Below are 26,510 nucleotides of genomic sequence, written 5' to 3'. Positions count from 1 at the left end.
AATTGGAGGTTTTCTTTCTTGAGTACTGAAAGGAGGCATACCTGACAGTGAGAGGAATCTTGGAGTCCTAGTGGACAATCACTTAAATATGAGCCAGCAGATTGCTGCAGCTACCAAAAAAGCTAACGCGGTCCTAGGCTGCATTAATAGAAAGATAGAATCAGGATCACGTGAAGTGTTAATACCACTTTCTTATGCCTTGGTATGATCACACTTGGAATACTGCATCCAGTTTTGGTTGCCGCAATGTAAAAAAAAGATGTTGAGACTCCAGAAAGCATGCAGAGAACAACAAAGTTGATTAGGTTACTGGAGGCTAAAACATATAAAGAATGCTTGCTGGAATTGGGTGTATCTAGTTTAATGAAAAGAAGGACTAGGGGTGACATAATAGCAGTATTCCAATATCTAAGGGGTTGCCATAAAGAAGAGAGAGTCAACCTATTCTTCAAAGCACGTGAAGGTAGGACAAGAAGCAATGGATGGAAACTGATCAAGGGGAGAAGCAACCTAGAACTAAGGAGAAATTTCCTGACAGAACTGACAAAATCAGTGGAACAACTTGCTTCCAGAAGTTGTGAATGCTGCAACACTGGAAGTTTTTAAGAAGAGATTGGAGAACCATTTGTCTGAAGTGGCATAGGGCAGGGGTGTCAAACTCAAGGCCCATGGGCCGCATCTGGCCCGCAATGTCAGATCTGGCCTGTGGGGCCATCCTGCAAAATGTAAGGGTCCAGCCTACGTCGCTTCAGCCTGGTCTACCCATTGTGAAGAGGAAACATGCCATCAGATGGGGGAGTGGCATCAAGATGGCCACACCCACCCAGCTGGCCGTGCCCACCCAGTTGGCCACGCCTGCTCGGCGCCCCAAGGTCAACCACAGCCCTGATGTGGCCCTCAATGAAATTGAGTTTGACACCCCTGGTGTAGGGGGTTCCTGCCTAAGCAGGTTGTTGGACTAAAAGACCTCCAAGGTCCCTTCCAATTCTGTTATTCATAGCCCTGTCTATATTTAGTGCCATGATTAAACTTACTGTTTCCATATGGGGTCCAATTTTCATCTCCATGGGTTCTGTTACAAATCTAGCAAGAGCCCCTCCCAACAAGGAGTTGTCTAACTGTATGAATGCCACTGGCACTTTTAGCCTATGGAGTTGCATTCCAAACCCCTGTGGGGCTTATAAAACAACAGGTACACCCAGAGTCTAGCAAGACCTCTGCTTTCCGACCCAAAGAGGCTACTCTTAGTTGCACCCTCACTGGCATCAGTTTCTAGTCACCACTCACCAGTGGATTGTCGTCATTGCTGCTTTCTGGCTTCTTGTTGATATCTCTTCCTCCTCGCTGGAAGGAAAGGAGAACTCTTTGACTTCTTGGGAAGTGGTCTTGGGTTGGGCAGTTGCTTTCTCTCATTTCAGTGGGGGATGCTGGGTTCAATGGGGGGTGCTGGGTCCCCAGTTGTGGACTTGAGCAATCAGCTATCAGATGACCTCTGCCGCATCAGACAGACCCTTAGGGGCTGGTTGGGATTGGATTTTCCCTTGCCTGTGTTTGCAGAGCCCTTCCTCTCGGGTGCTCTAGCTGCTCGCAGTCCTCTCTCTGTGGTCTCATGAATGATGGCAAAGTCAATCTGCACTTCACCAGCCAGGACGTACCATTCCCGCAGGAAAAATGGGCCAAGAGTTCCACAAACATTTCATCAAGGAATTCAAGCCTCCAGTCAATGGTCACGTTGTGAGCCTCCTTCTGGCCTTGCCACAGATCATGCCATTCCCTTGGGTGATGTCTGGTTCCGGATCCTCTGGTGATGGTTGTCCCTGATGCAGGCTCTTCTGTCTTCCAAGGCCAAGAGACCACTGAGGCCAATCCCTTGCATCCATCTCTTGGGGGACCAGGGCAGCAGTGTCTGCTTCCACACAGTTGTCTTAGGGCAGTGCTGTGTTCAGCCGCAATTCACTGAGTTCTCCAGGTCAGTAGAATCTCTGGCTCCTCTTCCAGGTTGGGGCTTTCACAGCTGCCTTCAAGCCATGCCTTGAATTCCTCCCTGCTTTCCAGCTCCATTTATTTTCTACCAGATCCAGCCATAGTTCTAACAGTTGCAAAATCCCCATGGCAGGTGGATTAAAAACTGCAATTCTGGCTGTCAGGCTGCCCACAACTTCTGAATAGAAACGATCCTTGCCTCCATTTGTTGAGAAAGGTATAGTTTTATTCAGTTGAATTACAGTATTGCATAGCAAGAACCAAGAACTGTGTGCCAAAATCCCTCAGTACTACTTCCCCCTCTCCCTTAACTTTTCCTCACTGCCCACCCACTGTAACCAATCAAATCCATGCAAGATGTTTTCATAATCCAAGCGCAGCTTGTTATGTGGCTCCCTTCTTCTAGATCAGGGGTGTCAAACTGAGGGCCACATCAGGATTGGGTTTGATCTTGGAGGGCCGGTTGGGGGTGGGGGTGGGCATAGTGGGGGTGGCCATGGTTGGTGTGACACAGAACCGCACCTCCACAGACATGGTTTTATAAATTTATAAAAATAGGGAGGCATACATTTCTATGATTTTGTTTTTTTAATACTTACTTGAACTACTTGATCACCTTATGAAAGAGAGACCAGATCAAGAAAATGACTCCATAGGAAAACTAGAGTTATAAATTATTGACATAACTAGTAGCAGAATCCTGCAAGCCTGAAAGGTAAAATATTTTACTTTTCCCTCCCTCTCCGCCATAGGCCTGGGGCTGTGCAAGAAGCCCGCTCGGGCGAGGAGACAGGGAAGCCCCGGCCTGCCTGTCCTTGCCGCTGCCACCCCCTCACCCCCAGCAGTGGCAGTTCTTGCACTGCTGCTTCCCCGCTGGCGGCAGGAGCAGCGGGCCAGGGCTTCCCTCCCTCCCCACCAGAGTCCTGGGGCCGCACAAGAAGGCCGCTTGGATGGGGAGACAGGGAAGCCCTGGCTTGCCCGGCCTTGCCACAACCACCCCCTTGCCCCTGGCAGTGGTGGTTCTCACATTGCCGCTTCCCTGGCGGTGGCAGGAGCAGCTGGCGTGGCAGAGAAGGCTGTGGTAGGCTGCTGTGGCAGGCCGTTCACACTGGCTAAGAGGCAGCAGCGGCTCCTCCTCCTGTCAGCCTCATACTCCAGGCAGCATCCAGCCAGCCATGCCTGGCTTCCCCCTGCAGCAGCCCACATGGATCCCGGGCAGCACAGCTTTGTGGCCTTTCCTGGTGGCAGTGACCAGGCAGGCGAGCACATGGGAGCGACTGGCAGCGGTGCTCCTGGCTGGCAAGGTCGTGGATGTCCCGGGGTTGCATGCAGGCGTCGACGGCATGGCCGGTGTGCATGCGTGCTAAGAGGAGCTGCCCAGTGGGCATGCATGCACTGGAAAGTGAACTTCTGGTTTCCGGCACATGCATATTCACTAGCCAGTTAGTCTTCTGGTTACTGGCATGCATGCTTGCGCAACGATCTGCTCACCGGCTGATCTTCCAGTTTTTGATACTGCTGCACGTGTGAAGGCCAGGTAATGTCGCATGTGCATGCACATCAGTAACCAGAAGACTAGCTGGCTATGCGCATGTGTGCATCAGAAGGTACTTAAGACTTGGTTCTGGTAGCTGGCCTATCTTTACAGCCATTTGCAACATTCCACAGTTACATTACTGTATTTTATGATTTTTTGCTGAAAAGCACCATTTACTTACAGTTTTCAGCAAAATCAGCCTTAAACACTTAAATATTCATTTAATTTGGCATTTGCTTAACTACCATCTCAAAAAAAAGGCAATAAATTGCCCTCTATCCTGAGGGTGACCCATTTTATGATTCATGATTTATGATTGTAATGGGTATCATGGTCATAAGTCAAGGACTATATGTGTCAGGCTCCAAGTAATACACCCATTACAAATTGAACTCTGAGGCATTGCTTTTCCTCAAAGAACAAATTTAGCCAGTACTGAAGTTCTTGGGCTTTTCACCCCAATATGAGTTTCAGTTTCTCAAGTTCCCAAAACAAACTGTCACATTGTCCAACCAAGATGGGAGCTGATCGCTTGGCAACTTCTCTCCTCCTCCGGTCAAACAGCTGTTGGAATGTGGTTGACTCGTCGGCTAGGAATTATGTTTATCCTCCTTCAGCTCAAACTGTGTCAAACTGAATTCGTGTCAGAATACACAATGATACAAACAATCCAACCCGCCAATCAAATTCAGGCTTGACAATATGTAGGCAGTCTAGTATTTAGAGTGGCTGGATGAAACATACAGAATAGACCAAAACAAAAGAGAAAGTAAAAACAAAAAACAAATGGAAAAAGCAAAGGTGGCATCAGCAACTAAGTTGAAATTCTGCTCCTTCAGAGCAGAATTCAATCAGCTATTATCTGCTATTGAAAACACACTGTTTCTAGGGACATAAGTGAGTAAACATTACAGTTGACAGGCAATTCACACCAAGTCAGATCCAGCTCTAGGTATCAGACATTTGGAGAATAAATCACAGAAATTATGTCTGTTTAGTGATAAATAACTAGCCAAGATTCAGCCACAGTCTTTAAAAAATGAACATTGAAAAATGAACAACAGGGCTAGCCCTATCTACTTAGATGTTTGCATAGAGTATTATGGTGGGAGTCAGTGTGGCAGACATTCTCAGAGGACAGCAAAAAGTTAGAGAAATCTCTTAGTTTTTCCCTACAATTTAGTGGCCATCTAGATTTTTGCAATCCAGATTTGATTGCATGACTGCTCTACTTCTGAGAGAATGCAATTTATCTTGATATTTTCACTGATGAGAAATTATTTTGACTTTGTTGCTAAAACATATGAACAATAAGTTTCTTGCTTTGTACATATTTATTCCTTTCTTTGATATGTACTAAACTATATGCAGCTAGTCCTCAACTTACAACCACAATTGAGCCCAAAGTTTATGTTGCTAAGTGAGACATTTGTTAAGTGAGTTTTGCCCCATTTTACAACTTTTCTTGCTACAGTTGTTAAGTGAATTATTGCAGTTATTAAGTTAGTAATCTGGTCGTTAAGTGAATCCGGCTTCTCCATTGACTTCGCTTGTCAAAAGGTCACCAAAACTGATCAAATGACCCTGGGACACTGTGATCATCCTAAATATGAAGCCGTTGCCAAGCATCTGAATTTTGATCAGATGATATGAGGATGTTGCAATGGTCATAAGTGTGAAAAATAGTCATAAATCACTTTTTTCAGTGCTACTGTAACTTTGAATGGTCACTAAATGAACCGTTGTAAGTCGAGGACTACCTGTATACTAAACCTGAATTTGGTAGGAATTCAGTTCTTTATTTAGATACTGCTATTATTTTGTAAAATACCTCCCTTCAAAATTTGATACTTTTTTATTCTATTGAATATGGAAGAAAGTTTCTTTTTGACTAAAAGAAACTTATAAAGAAGCTATGTATTATATGTGAGGTTCTTTTAGGATTATATACCAGTTCTGTAAAATCTTAGATTAAGACCAAATAATTGAAGACAGTAGGAATATCTATCAAAACCTGTACATGTTAATATACTTTACATAAATGACCTTTGTGATTATATTAAAAGCAACTGTGTTCTCTTCGCTGATGATGTTAAACTATTCAACACCACTGACAATGCAACTACCCTTCAAAAAGACCTTGACTATGTGTCAGATTGCTCTAACAAGTGGCAACTTCAAATCTCAACCAACAAATGCTCTGTCTTACACATTGGCAAAAAAAATCAAAACGTAAAATACAAATTAGATGGACATGACCTTGTAGATGACCCTCACTCTGTCAAGGACCTTGGAGTACTCATTTCTAAAGATCTAAGTGCCCGAGCCCACTGTAACAACATTGCCAAAAAGGCATTAAGAGTTGTTAACCTAATCTTGCGTAGCTTCTTCTCTGATAATGTTGTACTACTAACTAGAGCATACAAAACATTTGCTAGACCAATTCTTGAATACAGTTCATCTGTGTGGAATCCGCACTGCATATCGGACATAAATACAATCGAGAGAGTCCAGAGATATTTTACGAGAAGAGTCCTCCATCCCTCTAGCCGCAATAAAATACCTTATGCCACCAAACTCCAAATTTTGGGCTTAGACAACTTAGAACTACACCGACTTCAGTCTGACCTAAGCATAGTATATAAAATTATCTGCCACAGTGTCCTTCCTATCAATGACTACTTCAGCTTCAACCACAACAATACATGAGCAAATAATAGATACAAACTCAAGGTAAACCGTTCCAAACTCGATTGCAGAAAATATGACTTCAGTAACAGAATGGTCAATGCCTGGAATGCACTACCTGACTCTGTAGTTTCTTCCCCAAACCCCCAAAATGTTAACCTTAAACTGTCTACTGTTGACCTCACCCCATTCCTAAGAGGTCTATAAGGGGCGTGCATAAGTGCATTAGCGTGCCTACTAATATTCCTTTTTACTTACTATTTTCATGTATTCAAATTATGATTATAGTTTTACCTGTTATCTTATATATGCTTGACAAATAAACTTATGATTATGATTATGAAAAAAAATGTCTCCACATTTCCCCAATTATTTCCTTTGTCTCATCCAATTGCTTGCCTAAATCTCCTTTCCAAATCTATTTAAAGCCTAGCCAGCTCTAGTTCCACAAGGATTATTACAGATATTACAGTATTATGTCAATATATTTTGATTGTAGAAAAAAAAGGAAGCATTAATTTCTCAAAATTGGGCATTTTACAGGTAAAACTTACTCATCTAGCTTGATTGCTGGTGACTTCATCAATCTGTCCATGCTGTTTTCTTGGCAGCAGTATAAATGTGCCTTTTTATGGGAAAACCTCCTTTTTATGGGATGTTTTTCAATTTATCAGTGCAACCTACAGACTAGGTGTTTTCTGATTAACTTCCAGTCAGCTTATCTTAAAGTCAGCTAGGGCTACATACAAATTTAAAATAAAGTGATCTTCAGATATCAAATGTGGCTGTATAATGGCCCTGCAACCTGAATTAGTTTATCATAAAAAAGCAGATGCTGTCTCTAAAATTGTTATATTGCCTCTCTTCATAAAACACTGCTGTGAGTTTTCAGAGGCTTCCCAGGCAAAGACCCTGAAGAATTTGATCACAACAAATGGTAAAACATGGTAAATGCTCATTGCAATGTTAAAGGGCAAAGTCACTGTAATATTAAAATACAAATTTTAATTCAATTAAGAGATTTGCTATATGAAAAGATTAGTTGCTTTTAGGAAGTATCCCCTGATTTAAAGTACTTTTTTACACAAAGCCCAGCAAACAACAAAACCTCACACCTTCCATTGACATACTGGAAGACTGGAGAAGAGCAAACCCATTTCCAATACAGTATTCAAAATGGGAACAGGCAGAGCTAGGAAGCTGTACACCTATTGGTATCTGTACTTGAGTTTATTTCCTTATGTATATTTACATTTATACTTTATTGTATGCAATATTTATTGCATATTATATCTGTGAGCAATAATAAAAAAAATGCTATTGTTACCAAGAACCACCCTGTGTTTGTCAGGAACAAGTCATTTCAATTTAATTCATATATTTTTATGGCAGTTTAATAGAATAAGAAAATGTTGTGTAGTGTCCCTTACTTCAATAAAGTACTGGATATAACAAAATATTTCATGATACTTTGTAAACAAGTTGGATAAATATGGGCTAGAGAGCTAGTGAGCTAGTACTGTGTTGTGACCATACTGGTTAAACAAATGCATCTAAAAGGTGATTTTTAATGGTTTTGTATGTAATCCTTTCAACCCAGAAGTGCCTTAAAAGGGTGCCTCTGAATTGAACGGGAACCTGGGAGAAATTAATAAGTGGAATCCCAGAGATTCCATCTTCACCAGTTCTCTCTGTCTCATTTCTCTTTTTCCTCTCTTTCTCTCCCTCCATTTCCCTCTTTTCTCTCTCTCATCTCTCTATCTCTCTTCCCACCATCTCTTCCCCCCCCTCATGTGTGTGTGTGTGTGTGTTCCTCTTGAACTATTTCCAAAAACAGGCAAGAGTTGGGTTTTGTTTTGCTTTTTTGCTGATGTTCTTTCTTCTTCTTTGGGTGCTTTTTACCATATTATTTAAATCAGTCATTTCATGTTCCCAGATAAATGAAGCTCTGTCGCCCCCCTGCTGTGGCTCTTTGCCGGCTGGCTGGCCCTGCCCCTTGCCCTCCCCTCCCAGTCACTCCTTGCGTGGCCTGAGAAGGTAAGGGTGACGGCGGGCATGGAGACTTGCTCCATATTCCAGAGTGGAAAGGCCCCTGTACTTGCCTCTCATCTCGTGGACACTTCTTCCAGTGCTTCTTGGTGCTGCACACACCTTGGTCACTCAGGGAGCTGTGCGACTTTCTCTCCACCCCGGGACACTGGCCCAGCCGATGCTTTGCATCGTAATGGGCTCCAGGAGGAGGAGGGAACGCCGTCTCCCCCATTGTGAAGCACGCTAAATTTAACTGTGCTGCACAAGGTGCTGCAAGAGCAGCGAGCAGGCCATGGAGGCGGTGAGAGCAGCGGCGTCAGCCGCAGCCTGGCTGGGCCAGTGCTCTCAACTTGCAACTTGCTCTTGCTGCCTCCATGGCCAGTGAAAATGGAGCTCCATTTTCAGTGGCAGAGGGCTGCAGGAAGCCGTCATGGCTGAAAACAGCCTGGGACAGCCGCACACAACCCTCCCAAGCTCCATTTTAACTGGCACAGCCACCGTGGACCAGTCATTTGCTTCACTGTTTTGACAAGAATTCCTAAAACTTTTGGGGACTACTCAGAGGCTTAGCTCCTTGCATCACCCATAAATGAATGCGGTGTGCAAATGTGCAAGTTGGATCCTGGAACAGGTGCTACATAAATGATTAATGAGATAATTGAGCAGACCTCCTTTTGCGGAAGTTGCATACAACAATTCAGTGCACAGTGCAAAGCCTCTTCTTTTAAAGTGGCCATCTGGCAGGCCTTTGTATCTATTCCTGAATTGCCTCAGGCCATCCCGTTGACCACCTTTCTAAAGGAGTTCCAACCACAAAATACTGTCCGGTAGTAAGAAAAACTTTGGAGGAGGCAAGAGAAGCATACAAGAAACAAGCTGACAAAAAGCGCACAAAGCCAAAATACTTCAAAGTTGAGGACAAGGTCTATTTGTCTACCACATACTTGCAGTCCAGATAACCCTCTCAAGAAATTGGGGCTGAAATACTTTGGCTCTTTCTCATAAAAAGAATTATTACCCAGTTGACTGTCGAACTCTAACTTCTAAAGACACTTAGATCAGAGGTGGGATTCAACTGGTTCTGTCCGGTTCAGGTGAACCGGTAGTGGCGACTGTGGGAGGTTCCGCCCACCTGCCAGGACGTAATGCGTGAGACTTTTATAAGATACCCTACTGTTGACTATATCCCCCTGGTTTATGAGATATGTACAGCATATTAGTAGAGATAGGAAACTTACAAATAATTTTTATTTTGTTTTGTTTTATGAAATTTAGAGGCTGCCCAATTGCAGAATACTAAAATTAGAAAATAAACCACTTATACCATTTATTCCAGATTATATAATATTCCGTATCTTCCTTTTTTTTGAGCTCTTTTGTTAATTTGTCCATCTCAGCACATTCTAGGATTTTTTTTATCAATTTTTCTTCTGTTGGTATGTTTTCCCTTTTCCAATTTTGTGCGTATGATATGCGTGCAGCTGTTATAATATGTAAAATCAAATATTTTATTTCTTTGGTGTATTTTTCAGTAAATATTCCTAATAAGAATGTCTCTGGTTTTCCATCCATAGGTTGCTTTATTATTTTTTCTAACCATTTCTTAATCTTAGCCCAGAATTTTTTTGCAGCCGGACATGTCCACCAAAGATGGTAATATGTTCCGTAGCTCTTATTATATTTCCAACATACTGGAAATTTATTCAGAAACATCTTCGCAAGTCTAGCTGGAGTCTATGCCATCTATAAAACATCTTCAACTGGTTTTCCTTGTTTGCCACGGATATGATGAATTTATTTGCCACATTGTTTCCCATCTCTCCAAACCTATTGTATGATTAAAATTTTTTGCCCATTTGATCATTGTATTTTTAACTATTTCCTCTTCCATCTTAGTATCGCAGTAAAAATTTGTATATCCTACTAATTAATTTCTCCTCTGTCCCTTGTATAATTTTATCCAATTCATGTTGTTCGTTGTGTACTTCATATAATTTTGTATCTTCTTTATATTTCGACTGAATTTGCATGTATGTCCACCAATCAATTGCTTTATTTAGATCATGTTCCAATTCCTGTTTTGTTTTCAAATTTCCTTGTTCTTTTAGTATATCTCTATATCTTATTATCTTATCCCATTCAGTTAAATTTGGATGTTTTAATGCTTCTATAGGTGAGATCTAAATTGGTATTTTTGTGTAGTGCTGTTTTTTTATTTTTAACCAAATTAGTAGTAATGCATTCCTTAGTATATGTCTTCTAATATAGTTGTGTGTTTTATATTTTTCATCCCAAAGGAATGCATGCCATCCCGCTTGTAAATCATGTCCTTCAATTGCTAATGTTCTTTTATCCTTAACTCAATCCACTCTTTTAGCTAAATCACGCAAGAGGCTTGATAATATATTTCCCATTCTGGGAGTGCTACTCCTCCTTTATCTTTTGTATCTTGTAGAAATTTAAGTCTAATTCTCGGTCTTTTTCCCTGCCATATAAATTTGGTAATTATTTTATTTAAGGCTTCAAAATAAATTTCTCTAATTTTACTGGTATAACTTGGAATAGAAATAGCATTTTGGGCTAAATATTCATTTTAATCATGGCGATCCTCCCCATTAGTGAGATCTGTAAGTTTTTCCAATTTTCTAAATCTTTTTTGATTTGCTGTAGCAATTTATCATATTTATCGTAGAAATAATGGATAATAAAAATAGGGGTGAATTTGAAAATGGAAAGAACGAATATGATAATGTATAGAATGCATAAAATCAATATGATTGTTAAGAAGTATAATGTAATTAAAAGAGAAAGGGACAAAAAGAAAATGAAATAGTATAAAGGGAATCAGGGGAGAATGTAAATATTAGAAGATGACCATCACGAAATAACTGTAAAAAGAGAGAGTATATATATATATATTGTGTTTGGTGTTTGTCATATTGTGTTATAATAAAAATTAAGAAAAATTAAATAAAATAATATAATTAGAAAATAAGAATAAAGAAAAATCTATGCATCGAGACCAATTTACACTCTATAAAAGAAAATTCTACCCCAAGGCCTGAGAAAACAGCCTGGTTTTTAAAGATTTCCAGAAAATCAATGGGGTGGGAAAGAAACATATCTCTAGTACTAAAACTCAATAGCTACAAATCAGCATTTATTTCAATATAAACCAAAAGTTATCTAGATTTTAATCATGTGCATTACATGCAATCCTAACATTCTTTAGGAAGAAATCTCTGAAGTTGTTAATACTGATAAGGCATTATTGTTCTGTAGGGAGACACAAAACTTCTAAGGAATTAACGTACACGTCTGTAATTAACTATGTCAGATTGGGTATGTGTCAAGAGTGATTTGGTCTTTCACTTAGTTACTTCTTCACTCTCAGCTTGACAACAATCGGGAGGGGGGTGGTTGGAATGTCTGGGATGCGAATGAAATGCCAAGACTCCATGTGCAGTGAGACCCTGCTGCCACCCCCAAGGTCATGCTGCACACGTGTTTGAACGATCCGGGCCGTTCTCATAACAAAAGAAGCAGATGTAATTGAACAATGCAATGAACTGAGGGGGATGGCCAAAGGGAAAACAAGTTTAACTATATGGGCATTTGCACAGGAAACCCAGAGCTGGTTTCCCTTCTTCTGTGCCAATGTAGTGTATTCAATAAAGCTTTACTTTTGGGAAGCACAATGTCCCCTGAGTTCTCTTTTTGGATTTGCTAACTGGACAGCTGACAGCTGTTTCTAGCCTTTCCAAAAATGCCCTTTATAGGAATGTTCCTTGTACTAGATTTTTGAACAATTCTAAGATTTGTTTACTGATTTATTACATTCTTCAGCCTCAGACTAACTACTATATTTCCATACAGTGGAAAAATTGTGATGATGTTTTCAGCTGCCACGTTATAACTTACATTTATTAAAACTGTTTGATGGCTGAAGAGGTCTACCTGTAATGTTTCATTTCTCTGAAATGATTATTTACTCAAGAATAAACAACAATGTTTAGATGACAGAAAGAGATTTATTTGGGATTATTCTTCCACTGGTAATTTCTATACTGACATGAATCAAGCAATTTCATTCTAACTCTTTCTATTTTAGCCCATCATTTTATTATGGTCTCTGCATGCCATGAATCTTATGGAGAATTAATTGAGGATTTTTGTCTCAGCAAATTTAAATCTGACATGGAAACTCTCAGGAAGACGCTATGGTGTGATTGGGATAAGACTTTGGAGTAAGTATCAAATAATCAAAAGTATTTTTTTACTTATTTCTTCAAGGGAGGCCAGATGTAGTCAAGATAAGTAACTGGGGCCAGACAGGGCATAGAAGGATCTTCTTCACCTCACTGTGAAGAAACATTGCCAGCTGCTGACCTACTATTTTTTCCCCTGTCTACAACTCCACCTCGTTTTCCACCAATTTGCTCCATTGAGAAAGTGATCCTTCCCCAGATACCAGAATCCCAGGAAAGAATTATCGCAAAGGGGGGGGGGTGACTGGATGGGTGGGAGGGAAGGGAGAGGAGAAAAATGACCTAAGTCTTAAGGGGTACAAAATGGAAAATGAAAGAGAGTGGTATGAGAGTGTTGTGGGGGGGGGGGACGACTTATAGTGTTCTGCCCCAGCTATAGACCTCAAAGAACGCAGCACACCCAAAGTCTGTACAAAGCTTAGTTTACTAAAATAAAATCAGTTTTTTCTTCAAACAAAGGCTGTTAATTAACTTTCTTAAGAGCCTGCAAGAATCCAAAGAATAAATAATCTTACTCTTACTATGGTTGGCAGAAAGCCCAGAAGCAATTTGCAAAGAACTAAGATCAAGGCACGAAGGGATGTGAACTAAATTATTCTGCAAATTGCTTCAGTTAGCTTTCTTCCTTAAATAGGCTAAGGGAGTGGCCAATTAGCCCCAAGCCTTACTCTCGAGGAGACCTCCTCCTGAGGAGCCACTCCTGCCTTTTGGCAGCTCTGCATGCCCGTGCATCGAGAAGAGGCTCCTCCTCTTTTTCCTCTTCACTTAAGAGAGCTTCTGGAGGTTCTGAAGACCCTGGCTGAATCCCCGCCTCTGGCAACAGATCTTCTCCAGTCTCCTCATTGTCCGACTCGAGTGCCAGCTGCACAGGCTGCTGGCGCAGCACCACACCAGCCTCCTCGCTGTCTGAATCAGCTACTAGCTGCACAGGCCGCGTATGGGCCACAACATATAGGAAGACTTTTGGCCAGGAAGAGAAGTAGCTACAACCTGAACTCGGATCCCTCGCTCCCTCCGCTGAAGTGTCAAGAAATGGGAATGTAAGGCATAATTTCAAAGGTGCGAAGAAATGGGAGAAACAGGAAATCTGTGGAATCATTCCCTCCAAAAGCCCTTCCAGGACTTTAAGGCACACCGGAGGAATGCAGGCAGACCATTGACCTGCCTGTCTACTATTGGTTGGAGCCACTGATTGGCAGTGGACTTTTGGGCAGGAATTTTCTTCTCCTCTTTCCCTCGTGCCGGCAGCTCCATTTCCCATTTTTCCATTGCAGCACAGCACCATGCTGTGGAGCTTGCCCCACCCACCATTGCCCAGATGCCCTCACTTCCGCCAAGCATTTCTTTACTAACCTAATTTCCAGCTCTGTCATGTTACTTCATTGCATTTCTTGCCGTCATGTGCAGGGAAAGTTTGTGGGACTAAAAAAAAAGTTCAATCAATCAATTCCAACCTTGTGACATTTTTTTATTGTGGGAAGTTGGAATTGATTGATTGAACTTTTTTTTTTAGTCCTACAAATTTTTGTTTCCCTGCACACGATGGCGAGAAACATGACAGAGAAATGTGACGGAGCTGGAAATCAGGTTAGCAAAGAAATGCTTGGCGGAAGCGAGGGCATCTGGCACCAGGCACTGAAATGGGCCCATCTCTCTCCAGCAGCTGCCCAGGCCCACTGGAGGGAAGGCCAGCATCTACCGGCACTTAAACATATCAGCATTCCAGCTCTGGCCGGGAAGGGGCAGCCAGCATAGGCACTTCAGGCAGGATGTTTATTTCAGCACCCTCCCCAACCAAAAGGTGCTCCTCCGGCACTTATGCACAGGCTTCCTGCCCCCGCTGCCTCCTGTAAAGTAAGACAGTTTTCGCCTGGGTGACATAATCAAATGTGCCCCATCTCCATTTGGTTTCCGTCGCTCGTCTCTTGGACTTTTGGGGAGGGTTGTTTTCTCCCTGCCTGGAAGTTGAACGAAAACCAGACATTTTCCAGAAAACATATTTATCATAACCGGTTCACCAAACTCAACAAAAAATTAGGTATTGGTTCTGCCGAACAGGTGCGAACCAGCTGAATCCCACTTATGCCTAATTTCAAGAACTTTCTCCAGTAGATATTCTTTGAGCTCACTCGAAATTATTATTTTTCTTTTTGAGTTGTGGTCCTTGGAATGGGACATAGTATCTTAAGTAGGATTTGACCAAGACAAAATAAAGTAGAATAATTACTTCTCATGATCTAGACTCTATGTTCTGGTTAATGTGAGCCAAGAGAGTGTTTTTCTTTTTAGCATTTGCCTCTTTAAGTTGTATTCAAAAAGACTATTCAAATCCTTTTCACAAAGGAAGATCTCTAATATCTTACAGTTGTGTTCTTCATTTTACTACCCTGATGGAAAATTTTACACTTCTTCCTGTCAAATTCCAATTTGCTCAATATGTAGGCATTTTATTGAATCCTGCCTATATCTTTTTGCATCTTCTCTTTCATTTATAGTATAAATCACTCCTCCCAGTTCTGTTTTCTGTAGATGCGCTTGGTAGCATAAGGCCTACAATACAGCCTATGGCACTTCACATGATCTTTTTTTCATTTGTTGTTCTATGTTTAATGAGTCAGTGATAAATCATATAATGCTTAAGATTAAGTTTCAATTTTTATTTTTTTACATTTTAAAAATTAAATCAAATTAAATTTAAATGATATTACTTCAGCTACATATATTGAATATGGAATGTTCTCTAAAACATATGAAACACATATACAGTGCTGAGAGCAGGATAGAGAAAATCTGGAAATTATCAGTCTCTCAAACGAAACACTGAAAATAAAGTACAGTAATACCATACCCATAATAAGAGGTTCTATGTAGATAATTTATGATGATTCCAATTAAATTAATTTTCAGGTTTTGAATTTTACCAAGATTTACACTCTGGAAATACTGATAGTGAGTAATGACCAAATGATTATTGTTTTTAAGTGAAATAAATCTAAAAATCTTGGTTGCATAGTTGAGAGGTTAAGCTGTATCCCTAACATAACAGCAAATTTATCATACTGTTAACATAATGAAATCTGGAAAGCCTTCAGGGCCAGATGAAGTAACTGTACATGATAAAAAAAAAATTGAGATAGCAGCTTTATATTGTTGGAAATATATTAGGAGTCACATGACAAAAAGGCCCTTTCAGCCTCCCACAGGTAGTCCTCGACTTGCAAAAGTTCACTAAGTGCAGGTGTATCAAACTTGATTTCATTGAGGGCTTCATCAGGCTTATGGTTGACCTTGGGGTGGGGGGGCGTGGCCGTGTGTGTGTGTGTGGGCATGACCAGCTCGACATTGCTCATGGCCAGGGGCACCTGTGATGGCCCTGGGGGGAGGGGCTGTTGGGATCCATTGTCTACAGCAGAGGAAGATGAGACCAGGGTGAACGCCAAACCCTTGTCCACCAGAGGAGCCTTGCCATCCCACTCAGGCCAAGCGCAGGACGCCCAGACAGCGGCACAGGCTACCTGGAGCCCTGGCCAGTGGAGGGCAAGTGCCCAGCCCTCTCCAGTCGCCTGGCTGAGCTTAACTCCTCCTCGAGGCTGCTGCTGTTGTGCTCACTGTCCTTGGCCAGGTTGCTCATGGTGTGCGGGGGGCAAAGTGTGTGGAGCAGAGGAATACCCATTCCCTCTCCATGCGAGGAGACCCGGCTTTGTAACCGAAGTATCCTCAACAATAGGATGGGAGACCACAAGCAGGACTGCTGATGGCCAAGTGCTAAGGAAGGACTTTCCTCAGACGCTCCCTCCCTCTCATAATTTCCTTCCCTCCTTCCTTCCTTGTTCCCTCCCTTCCTCCCTTTTCTTCTTTTCCTTTCCTCTTCATTCTCCTTTCTTTCTTCTTCCTTTCCTCTTTCCTTCTTTTACCTTCCTTGCTTGCTTTTCCTCTTTCCTTCTTTTTTCTTTGTCTTTCCTCTTTCCCTTTCTCCTTTCCTGTCCCTTCTTGATGCTCAAATGCAAAAGGGGAAACATTTGTTGATGCCTCCTTGCTGTGATCAAATGCCACTTTTGCTAGTCATTTGTGGCCATTTAAAAGACAAAGAACAAGGTAGGGTCAATTTATCCCATGCTTGCATTTAGTGGAGGTGTCCACAGACAACAGTACAGCAAAACTGTCAAAATGGTGGCTGTGATAGTTAATCAGAGCTCTTCTGTTTTTTATGTGCAACAGCTTTAGCATTTAGGAACAGAGCTAAGTTACCTGCTTTTCTATTAATAAATAATTCTTAAAATGACTCTCCTGTAGGGACCCTGCAGCATTATTATTATTATTATTATTATTATTATTATTATTATTATTATTATTATTATTATTCAGAGGTCAGAGAGAGAGAGAGAGAGAGAAAGAGAGAGAGAGAGAGAGAGAGCGCCTGGGAAAGAGGCACAGAAGAAGTGGTAAATTAAATAGTGGGTGAGCCATGCAAGAACTGAAATAAGTGTGGGATTCTGATTTAAGGATTGCCACCAGATGATCTTGCTCCAGAGGAAAATCAGAATAAACACACAGAGAAGACTTCACTAGAAAGGGCTTTCTTTTGCTCCAGGAAAAAATCAGAATAAAGGCATGGAAAAGCCTTCACAGGAAGAGGCTTTTTTGTTCTGCCTTGGAAGAAAATTAGAAGACACAGAGAAATCTTCACTGGAAGAGGCTCTCTGCTTTTGCTCCAGAGGAAACCCCCAATCAAAGACCAGGGGAAGCAGAAAGAGGCTGAATTATCACCACTTGCACTTTTTAATGACAGTGAATCCCTTCCAGATTAGACCTGTGACTTTCTGCTTCTAAGAAAGTGGGAAGGAAGGTGGGGGAGAAGAGATAATTCTAACTCACTCTTCCAGCAAAACAAACCAAAAATCCAGCACCTTGAGGAAGTTCAAAAGAGAGGGGGAGGGAGAGAAGGGAGAGGGAGAGACAGAGAGAAATAGAGAGACAGACTGACAGAGAAAGAGACAGACCAAACCAACTCGGCCAGCAGTCTTGGAAAAGGTGCAAACGAGAATTATTCCCTTGGAGACACTGTTTAAGAGAGGAAAGGTAGTTTCTCCCTTCCCCCATTCCAAGCCTGATTGCAGCAGGCTTGCAAACTTGGAAAGCTGCACGAAGAAAGGAGCTGCATGAAGAAAGGAGCATGGGACAACAGGGTCCCATTCCTCCCCTGGCACAGCAAGCTTGGGCAAGCTGGATGTGGGTGCGAGGGCTTCATTTAGTGGAAGGTTTGTTCCTGCCCTTAAACAGTAAGGGCGCACATGTGAAGCCCTCTTGCCCAGTGCAAAGGTCCTCCGGTGGCTGTGCTTGCAACACCTGAGTTCCATGTCCTTCCTCCTCTTGCTCCTTCTGCTATGCCTGCTTCTGCCTCCTCCTCCTCCTCTTCCTGGTACTGCTTCCTCTTCCTCCTGCAACCTCTTCTTCCTGGCACTACAATTGGGCTCGTGTTCCCTTCACGCACCTCTCTAAGTTTGCAAGACAAACATGCAGCAGCCCAACTTCCAACCAGGAGCCTGCCTGGGTGCAAGTGGGGCGTCTGCATGCAGATGAGGTACTTTGAAAAGGAGTGATCTTTGAGGGCAATCCCGCTGCTGTGCCTCCGCTTTCTTCAGCTCAGATAGAGCCAGGCACCCAAGCTGCTGGTGACAGAAACCATGAGCAGCCATGATCCCCGCCTAACCTAGTCCCCTCCTGGCTAGCTGGCTGTTACAAACCATCACTGATCTTCTCCCCTGCTCAAGCGACAGTGGACTCCGTGGAACAATGGCTCTCATTCGTCCCCTGACATGGTGAACTCTGGTGGGCTGGATATGGGTGCGAGGGCTTCGCTCAGTTGAAGGCTTTGTTCCTGCCCTCAAATGGTAAGGCCGGCGCACGCGGGCAAACAGCCCACCTGGGCCACAGATGGCATTGGTTTCTGCCCCTGGGCCTTAGCTCCAGCCTGTGAGGCTGCCTGTGGGGCAACATGGTCCCTGGGGACGCCAGGCCCCTCTTGGGCATTCACACAAGGAGTGGGGCGAAGGTGGCCCCCTGCTGGCTCCAGGGCGGTGCCATGAATCTAAAGCTGGACGTGTATTGGCCTGGATGGTCACCACCACATTGCGGATTGGTGCCCGGTCGGCTTCTGCTGGGCTGAGGCGCCATGGGCCAGTCCTTCACTTTCCAGGGCAGCCTTGCAGGCCAGATCAAACCATCTTGTGGGCCAAATCTGGCCCGCGGGCCTTGAGTTTGACATTCCTGACTTAGTGACTGTTCAAAATTACAATGGCACTGAAAAAAGTGACTTATGACCATTTTTCACACTTATGACCATTGCAGCATCCCCATGGTCATGTGATCAAAATTCAGATGTTTGGCAACTGATTCATATTTATGACAGTTGCAGTAACCTGGGTTCATGTAATCACCTTTTATAACCTTTTGACAAGCAAAGTCAATGGGGAAACCAGATTCACTTAGCAACTGTGTTATTAACTTAGCAATTGCAATGATTCGCTTAACAAAAGAGCCTGAGTGGCGTAGGAGGCTAATGCCTCCTACTAAGGCAGCATTTAACATCCAGCTGCCTGCAATTAGTGCGAGTTCAATTCTCACCAGGCTCAAGGTCGACTCAGCCTTCCATCCTTTCTAAGGTGGGTAAATTCAGGACCCAGTTTGTGGGGGCAATAAGCTGACTTTGTATAAATATACAAAAGTATGAAGGCTATTGCTTAACGCATTGTAAGCCGCTCTTGAGTCTCCGGAGAAGGGCGGCATATAAATCAAATTAAAAAAACAAAAACAAAAACAAATGTGGCAAGAAAAGTTGTAAAATGGGGCAAAACTCATTGAACAAATTTCTCACTTAGCAACATAAATTTTGGGCTCAATTGTGGTCATAAGTTGAGGACTACCTGTATTCTGAAGTTTATGTAACTATAATTGAAAGTTGTTTAGGACCCAATAAATTATACACGCTATTGCTTAATATTTTAGTAAATGCTGAAAGTAAGATTTTAACATTCACCTAAGATTACAGGAAGTGTGTGTGTGTATACATACACATACACATACATACACACACACACACACACATATATCTTGTGTTTCCCTGAAAATAAGACCCGGTCTTATTTTTTTAAAACCCCGAAATAAGCACTTGGGGCGTCTTTATTTTTTTCACGTACAGGAGGCAGCAAGCCCACCGGCCCCACCCTCTCTGTCCCACCATATGCTTGCCTGCAGCCACAATGGACCAAGCTCTCGGCGCGCACTGGCCTCCGCCTGCCCTGCTTGCTGGCCCTGCTCCTGCCAATGTAATTTTGATAACTGAATAGTTTGCTAATATAATTTCTCTTACACTGGTTTTCATTATTTTTCCTTTTTCTCTTTTTCCTTAATTTTATTTATTTCTTTTGAATGTTTCTTTTTTATCTTTTTTCTTAGCTTTTTCAATTAGCTTAATTTAGACTTTTTTCTTGTTTTTAAGCTTTATTTAACTAATAGTTTTATGATTCTTCATAAATATTATTGAGATAGTTATTAAATATATAGTTATTAATTTGCTTTTAAAAGAAAATGAAAGTTTAAAATTTAAACAAATGAAAATGTATATTTTATTAATTTATAATTTTGAAAGTTTGCCCATGCAGATCACAAGATTTTGAAAAGGAGAATTCATCATGCACATAGTTGTCATCTTGAATTTAATACCAACTCTATGATATCCTTGAATTTCACTTTTAATAATAGGTTTATTTTTATTTTTTCTATTTTTAAAATGTCTAAACCAGCCATCAAGTTCGCAATAAAATTTCATAATATTGGTCTTGCATTGAGGTCCCTGATTTTTTACTAAATATATTTAAAAATAATTTCATTTATGACCACATTTATATCCCACCCTTCTCCAAGATGTCAATATATATGAGGTTAAGAAGAATCACACAAATCCTTTTTCTGACTGCAGAATGAAGAAAATTTCAAAGGACTGGGCCACAATTTGGCTGATGAGGAGAAATGAGAAAGTAGATTCTGTAGCAGAAAGAGACAATAACCAGAATCAATTGTTGTTGAAGATACGCTACACTACTCCAAATCAAATTCATTTTCATGCCCTTGTTCGCACTGAGCAAAGGAAGGAAAAAAGACATGGCGCAATAGCTTGAAGAGAACTCCAACTATCCATTGAATTAGAAAGGTGTGAGAAAATTCCCTACGGCACTCATCTCTTAAAGACTGGATTGCTGTTTATTGCTACCATGTTTCCCTGAAAATAAGATCCAACACGAAAATAAGATCTAGCCTGATTTTTTTGGGGTGGGCCCAATATAAGTCTTACACCAAAAATAAGCCCAAGGGGATGGGTTTGGCCAGCACAAGAGGCAAGGAGCGTGCGGGGGCCAACGGTGTCCAGCAGCTGTTGCAGGCCGCCAGTCCCTTGGCGCAGTGCAGATTGAGGGCAAAGGGGGGAGACAGGCAATCAAGACATGCTGCATGGCTGCCTGGTTCATGGGAGGCTTGCGTGGCGGCACCAGCAGCAGGAGGAGGCAGAGGCACGGGGAGGAGGTAGGAGATCCCAATGCCCTGTGTGGGGGCCTGACTTGGCATGGCCGCAGGCAAACTGAGAGACGATAGGACAGAGCAGGTGGCGTATTGGGATTGGCTGTCTTCCCCCCTGTGCCTCTGCCTCTTCCTGGCTCCACCATGCACTTTTCACCCAGAGGGAGATGAAGCTTCGTCTGCTTGCAAATGGGGCACTTTGAAACAGAGCTAATCGCTCCGTTTCAAAGCACCCTGTTTGCAAGTAAACATGTCATTTCTCCATCTGGGCGGAAGGCCTAGGAAGCTCTGTAAGCCATTGTGGCCATGGGCAAGCAGATGGTGGAAGGGAGCAGGCGGGCAGCCACAAAATAAGACATCCCCCCAAAATAAGACTTAATGGGACTTTTGGTCCCAAAAAACCTATAAGACCCAGTATTATTTTCGGGGAAACACAGTATCTGCTGTGTAAATATGGCTTTATTTTTGTTGATAATATAGAAGCTAATGTAGCCATGTAGTATGGGTGAGCCTTCTGTCAAAAAGCCAGATCATGAATATGGGTGTAACGGCTTGGTGAGCTGAGATTTACTGCTGAGGGTCAGAATCCCTGATGGAGAAAAATAATACAATTGTGTGTCTACAACAATACAAGAAAAGCCATTGTCAGCACTGGAGGCTATCTTTTACTTTAGATCTTCAGGGCTGCCACACTTAGTGGGTAGATGGAGTTGGAGGGAGATATATAGCCATAACAACATCCTTTTCTCTGGGAGTCAAGGACACTCAGCCTGTACCTGGAGAGGCGTGACTAGGAGACATCTGTTGGGACAGTGATTTGATCGGATGATGTGATAGACATGTAGGTGCAGGGGAAGGGGCTCTGACTTTCCTTTGGATGGGGAAAACCCAGGGGACTTCCAAATTTGGGTTTTCCCAGATGTGCCAATATGATATATCTAATAAAATGGAACTTTGAAGAAAATGCATGCCTCAGAGTTTTACTTCTATTGGGGATATACTTGGAACCCTGAGAGCCATGGGACTCAGGGATTCACTACTACTAGGAACTGAAATTATCTCTTCCTGCTGAAATGTGGGGACATGAAATGATGCTACAAATAATAGTTGGAAATGTCTACAGCCGTGATGGTGAACCTATGGCATGGGTGCCACAGGTGGCACATGGAGTCATTTTAGTGGGCACGCAAGTATTGCCCTAGCTCAGCTCCAGTGCGCATGCACACACCGGCCAACTGATTTTCAGGCCTTCCAGTCCCACTGGAGGTTGGGAAACTGGCTGTTTCCAGCCTCCGGAAGACCTCTGGGGGGATGGGAAAGTCTGCTTTTGCCCTCCCCAGGCACCTAGAAAGCCTCTGGAGCCTGGGCAGGGGGAAAAACGGGCCTACTGGGCCCACCGTGCCATCACGTGCCAAAAGCAGGGGGAAATGTGGGGGAGGTCACGTGTGCATCCGTGGGAGGGCGGGGCGCATTGAATTATGGATGTGGGCACACGCACCCGTGACTCCCCCCACTTTTGGCACGCGACAGCAAAAAAGTTAGCCATCACTGGTCTACAGGCTTTGTAAATTGCAAAAGGAAGTTTAAAACCAAATTTTCTCATCCAATCTTCCAGAATCTATTTTCCATTTCCTTTATATGATCTTGTTTTCAGCTCTTTATCAAATGTTCTATTTAGCCATATTAGCCGCTTCTGCTGTCCTCTTTAATTGTATGTTTGGGAGTATCAGGGTTTTTTTTAAATGCCCTTTTTCAATTCTCATCCTTCTTGAGCTCTTTTCCAACCAACTTTTTCTGCTTATTGCTCTGAGTTTATTAACATTTGTTTTTTTGAAGAAAATATATAAACTTTTTTTATTTCTATATTGGATGATTTATTGGCTTTTACTTCTTTTAATAAAGGTCAATGGGTAAAGGGATCCCTGCAAATTTTAGTCCACTAGTTATTGCTGACTATAGGAGGCAGTGCTCATCTTCATTTCAAAGCCATTGAAGTGAGGCAAGGCAAACAACAGGCACAAGTCAAAGCCGGGGGAGTTTAAGCCGAAACAATTGTTCCTGGCAAAGACTAATTTACCACAGCTTCTCCCCTCCAGGTGTTCTTTATGAGGAAGGGGTGACCTTTTCCCAAATAGCCCTGCAGCCCTTCTCTGGACTTCCCTATGTTCCACTCTCCTGGCCCTTGGATTGAGTGGAATAGACAGCTGTTCCTCATCAGAGGAGATTGGCTGCCTATCACAGCAGGTCAGCAGCCGATCTTCCCCTGTGTCTGTGCAGGCAGGCACCTCTCCATCTGGTTGACCACCTCCCCTAATGCCTGAGGGACTCAGGACAGCACCATCCTAAGCCACTGGCATGCCTTCCCTGTTGGACAGTCCCAGTTCCAACTCTTCTTCCTCCTCTGAACCAGGCTCTGAGGGGGCCATTACAGAACTTTTTTATTCTATTATATCTTAATTTTTTTCTCTCTTAAGTTAGAGGGAAAATGCAAATGAGAAGATTATTTCTATTCACAGCTATTTAAAAGTTAATGGTCTATTGACCTTTGAGAGCTACATAGTGGCTCAGCAGTTAGGAAGCTGGCCTTGTCGGCTGGAAAACCAGCAGCCCAAGTTCAAGACCCAAGCACCACACTATGGGGCAAGTTATCTGTCCTCCCCTCAGCTCCTGCCAATGTAACAGTTTGAAAGCTGCAAATGCGAATAGATAAATAGGTACCACTTCGGTTTGAAGGTAACAGCGATTTGAGACATCATGCTGGCCACATGACCACAGAAATGTTTTTGGATAGCGTTGGCTCAATGGCCTTGAAATGAAGATGAGCACTGGCTCCCTATAGTCAGCAGTGACTAGTTGGCAATAACAAACATCTTTAGCAATATAACAATGGGTTGGGTGAATTGTTAAATTGGATCTTGTTGGAAATTTATAACGAGGCATTAAAAGAGGCAAGGCTACCAGACTCATGGAGGGAAGCATATATCTCCCTAATCCCGAAAGAAGGAGCAGATACAACACAGATAAAAAACTACAGACCAATTTCCTTACTAAATTCTGACTATAAAATCTTCATGAACATTATGGCAAATAGAGTTAAAAAAATACTGAACTGCAGAATACACTTAGACCAAAACTGATTCCTACCAACAAGAGAAATAAAAACAACATAAGAACTGTAATTAACATAATTGAATATTATGAGGTGCATCCAGAGAAACAGGTAGCCCTGATATTTCTGGATGCACAAAAAGCTTTCGATCGGGTTAATTGGCGATTTATGATATAACAAAAAATATGAAATTTGGGGAGAAATTTGAAAAAATGATAGCCTCAATATGCACAAAACAAAGAGCGAGCATATTAGTTAACGGGGATCTTACAAATTCCTTTGAAATAAATAGAGTATGGCAATAGAGTATTTTAACACTGGAAAACTTATTCATAAGAATTAGATCAAATAAACACATAAAAGGATTAAAGGTAAAAGGAGAAGAATACAAGGTCCAAGCATTTGCGGACGACCTTGTATTCTTCATAGAAGGCCCATTAGAAACAGAATCAGTACTAATAAAGGAGATAGAGAAATTCAGCAAAGTAGCAGGTTTAAAAATTAACAAAGATAAGACTAAAATGTTAATCAAAAATTTAACAGATAAACAAATAGGAGAATTAGAAAATCAATCAGGACTACAGGCAGTTAAAAAGGTGAAATATTTAGGTATCGACAGTTAGAAATGTGGCTATAAAGGATAACAATTACGGAGTTTTAGTACAACAAGTTAAAAAAGACCTAGAAAAATGGGGGAAATTAAAATTATCACTGTTGGGAAGAATTGCGGCGATAAAGATGAACGTGCTGCCGAGACTCCTCTATTTGTTTCAAACCATTCCAGTAAAATTAGAGAAGGATTTTTTTACAAACTTGAATAAAACAATCTCAAAATTTGTATGGGAGGGGAAAAAGCCAAGGATAAAATTAAGTATTTTACAACGATAAAACCAGAGGAGGATTCGGATTACCAATGTGGGAAAAATATTACAAAGCGGCGAGCTTAACATGGTTCAGAGAATGGGTTAGGTTGGAAAACCAAAGATTATTAAAATTAGAAGGACACGATCTATTGAAGGGGTGGCACGCCTTCATATGGAAAGCGGGAAATATAACATATAAACATTTTAAAAATCATATAAGAGACTCACTAATTGGCACTTGGCAAGAAATCAAAAACAAACACTATATGAAAATTCCCAGTTGGATATCTACATTGGAGGCGACAGTGCACCCCAACACATTGACAGTACAGAAAATAATAAGATATAAGGAATTATTAGACCCCCAGGGTCTAATAAAGGGATTATTAAAAACCCAACAAGAGCTTAGAGATCAAGGTATTGAAATGGACTGGTGGCCTTACTTGCAAATACAAACAAGGTATAAAAAAGACCAAGAAGATTAGATAAACTAAATTAATTTCAAAAATTTATAAATATCTATTAGAATTCGATTTGGCAGAAGATATAGTAAAAGGGCAAATGATAGCCTGGGCGAGAAATATTGGAAATAATATACAATTAGAAGATTGGGAAAGGGTGTGAGAAACCAACCAGAGCATGACAAGGTCTGTAGTTTATAAAGAAAATCAGTATAAAATGTGGTACAGGTGGTATCTGGCCCCGTCGAGTTGGCGAAGATGTATCCCAACCTCAGCCCAATCTGCTGGAAATGTAAACAGGTACATGGGACTTTCTTCCACGTCTGGTGGCTTTGCCCAAAAACCAAAAAATAGTGGGGAAAAATTAAAATTTGGTTAATGGAAATAACGGCAGAAGAAATAGAACTTAAGCCAGAAATTTTTTTATTGGGTATGATTAGAGAAAATATTAAGAAAGAATTAGAGCCTTGATAGTACAGTGGTCTAAGGCACCCTGTTATTAAGCTGGTTATTAAGACCAGCTGCCTGCAATTACTGCAGATTCGAATCTCGCCAAGGCTCAAGGTTGACTCAGCCTTCCATCCTTTCTAAGGTAGGTAAATTGAGGACCCATACTGTGGGGGAAATAAGCTGACTTTGTATAAATATACAAAAGGATGAAGGCTATTGCTGAGCACATTGTAAGCCGCCCTGAGTCTCCGGAGAAGGGCGGCATATAAATCAAATTTAAAAAAAAATTAAAATATTTAATATTGCATATAATTACGGCAGCCAGGCTGGCATTCGCTCAGCTTTGGAAAACGGACCAAATTCCAACAGAACAATTAGTAATTCAAAAAATTTACAATTGCGTTGAAATGAACAGGCTAACACTGGAATTAAAGGATTTATTTATTATTTATTAATTTAATTTGTATACTGCCCTTCTCCCAGAAGGGACTCAGGACGGTGAACAGCCAAAATTAAAAAACATACAAATGCAAAAGTTAAGATAATTAA

The 26,510-nt window shown here is 41.8% G+C and overlaps 1 protein-coding gene across 1 annotated transcript in view; it reads left to right on the top strand.

Annotated features, from left to right (window-relative positions):
• RAMP1 (receptor activity modifying protein 1) overlaps window positions 1-26,510 on the top strand; it is a 107,364-nt gene that overhangs the window by 32,481 nt on the left and 48,373 nt on the right. Inside the window, exon 2 of the mRNA XM_034426202.3 lies at window positions 12,351-12,486. Within this exon, the coding sequence (XP_034282093.1) occupies window positions 12,351-12,486 (136 nt within the window). The remainder of the gene's footprint in view (window positions 1-12,350; window positions 12,487-26,510) is intronic.

This window comes from Pantherophis guttatus, chromosome 1 (genome assembly GCF_059756535.1).
Source record: "Pantherophis guttatus breed Tessera chromosome 1, ASM5975653v1, whole genome shotgun sequence".
Classification (NCBI taxonomy): domain Eukaryota; kingdom Metazoa; phylum Chordata; class Lepidosauria; order Squamata; family Colubridae; genus Pantherophis; species Pantherophis guttatus.
Note: the sequence above shows the minus strand (reverse complement) of the source record. Positions and strands in the feature narration are given on the sequence as shown.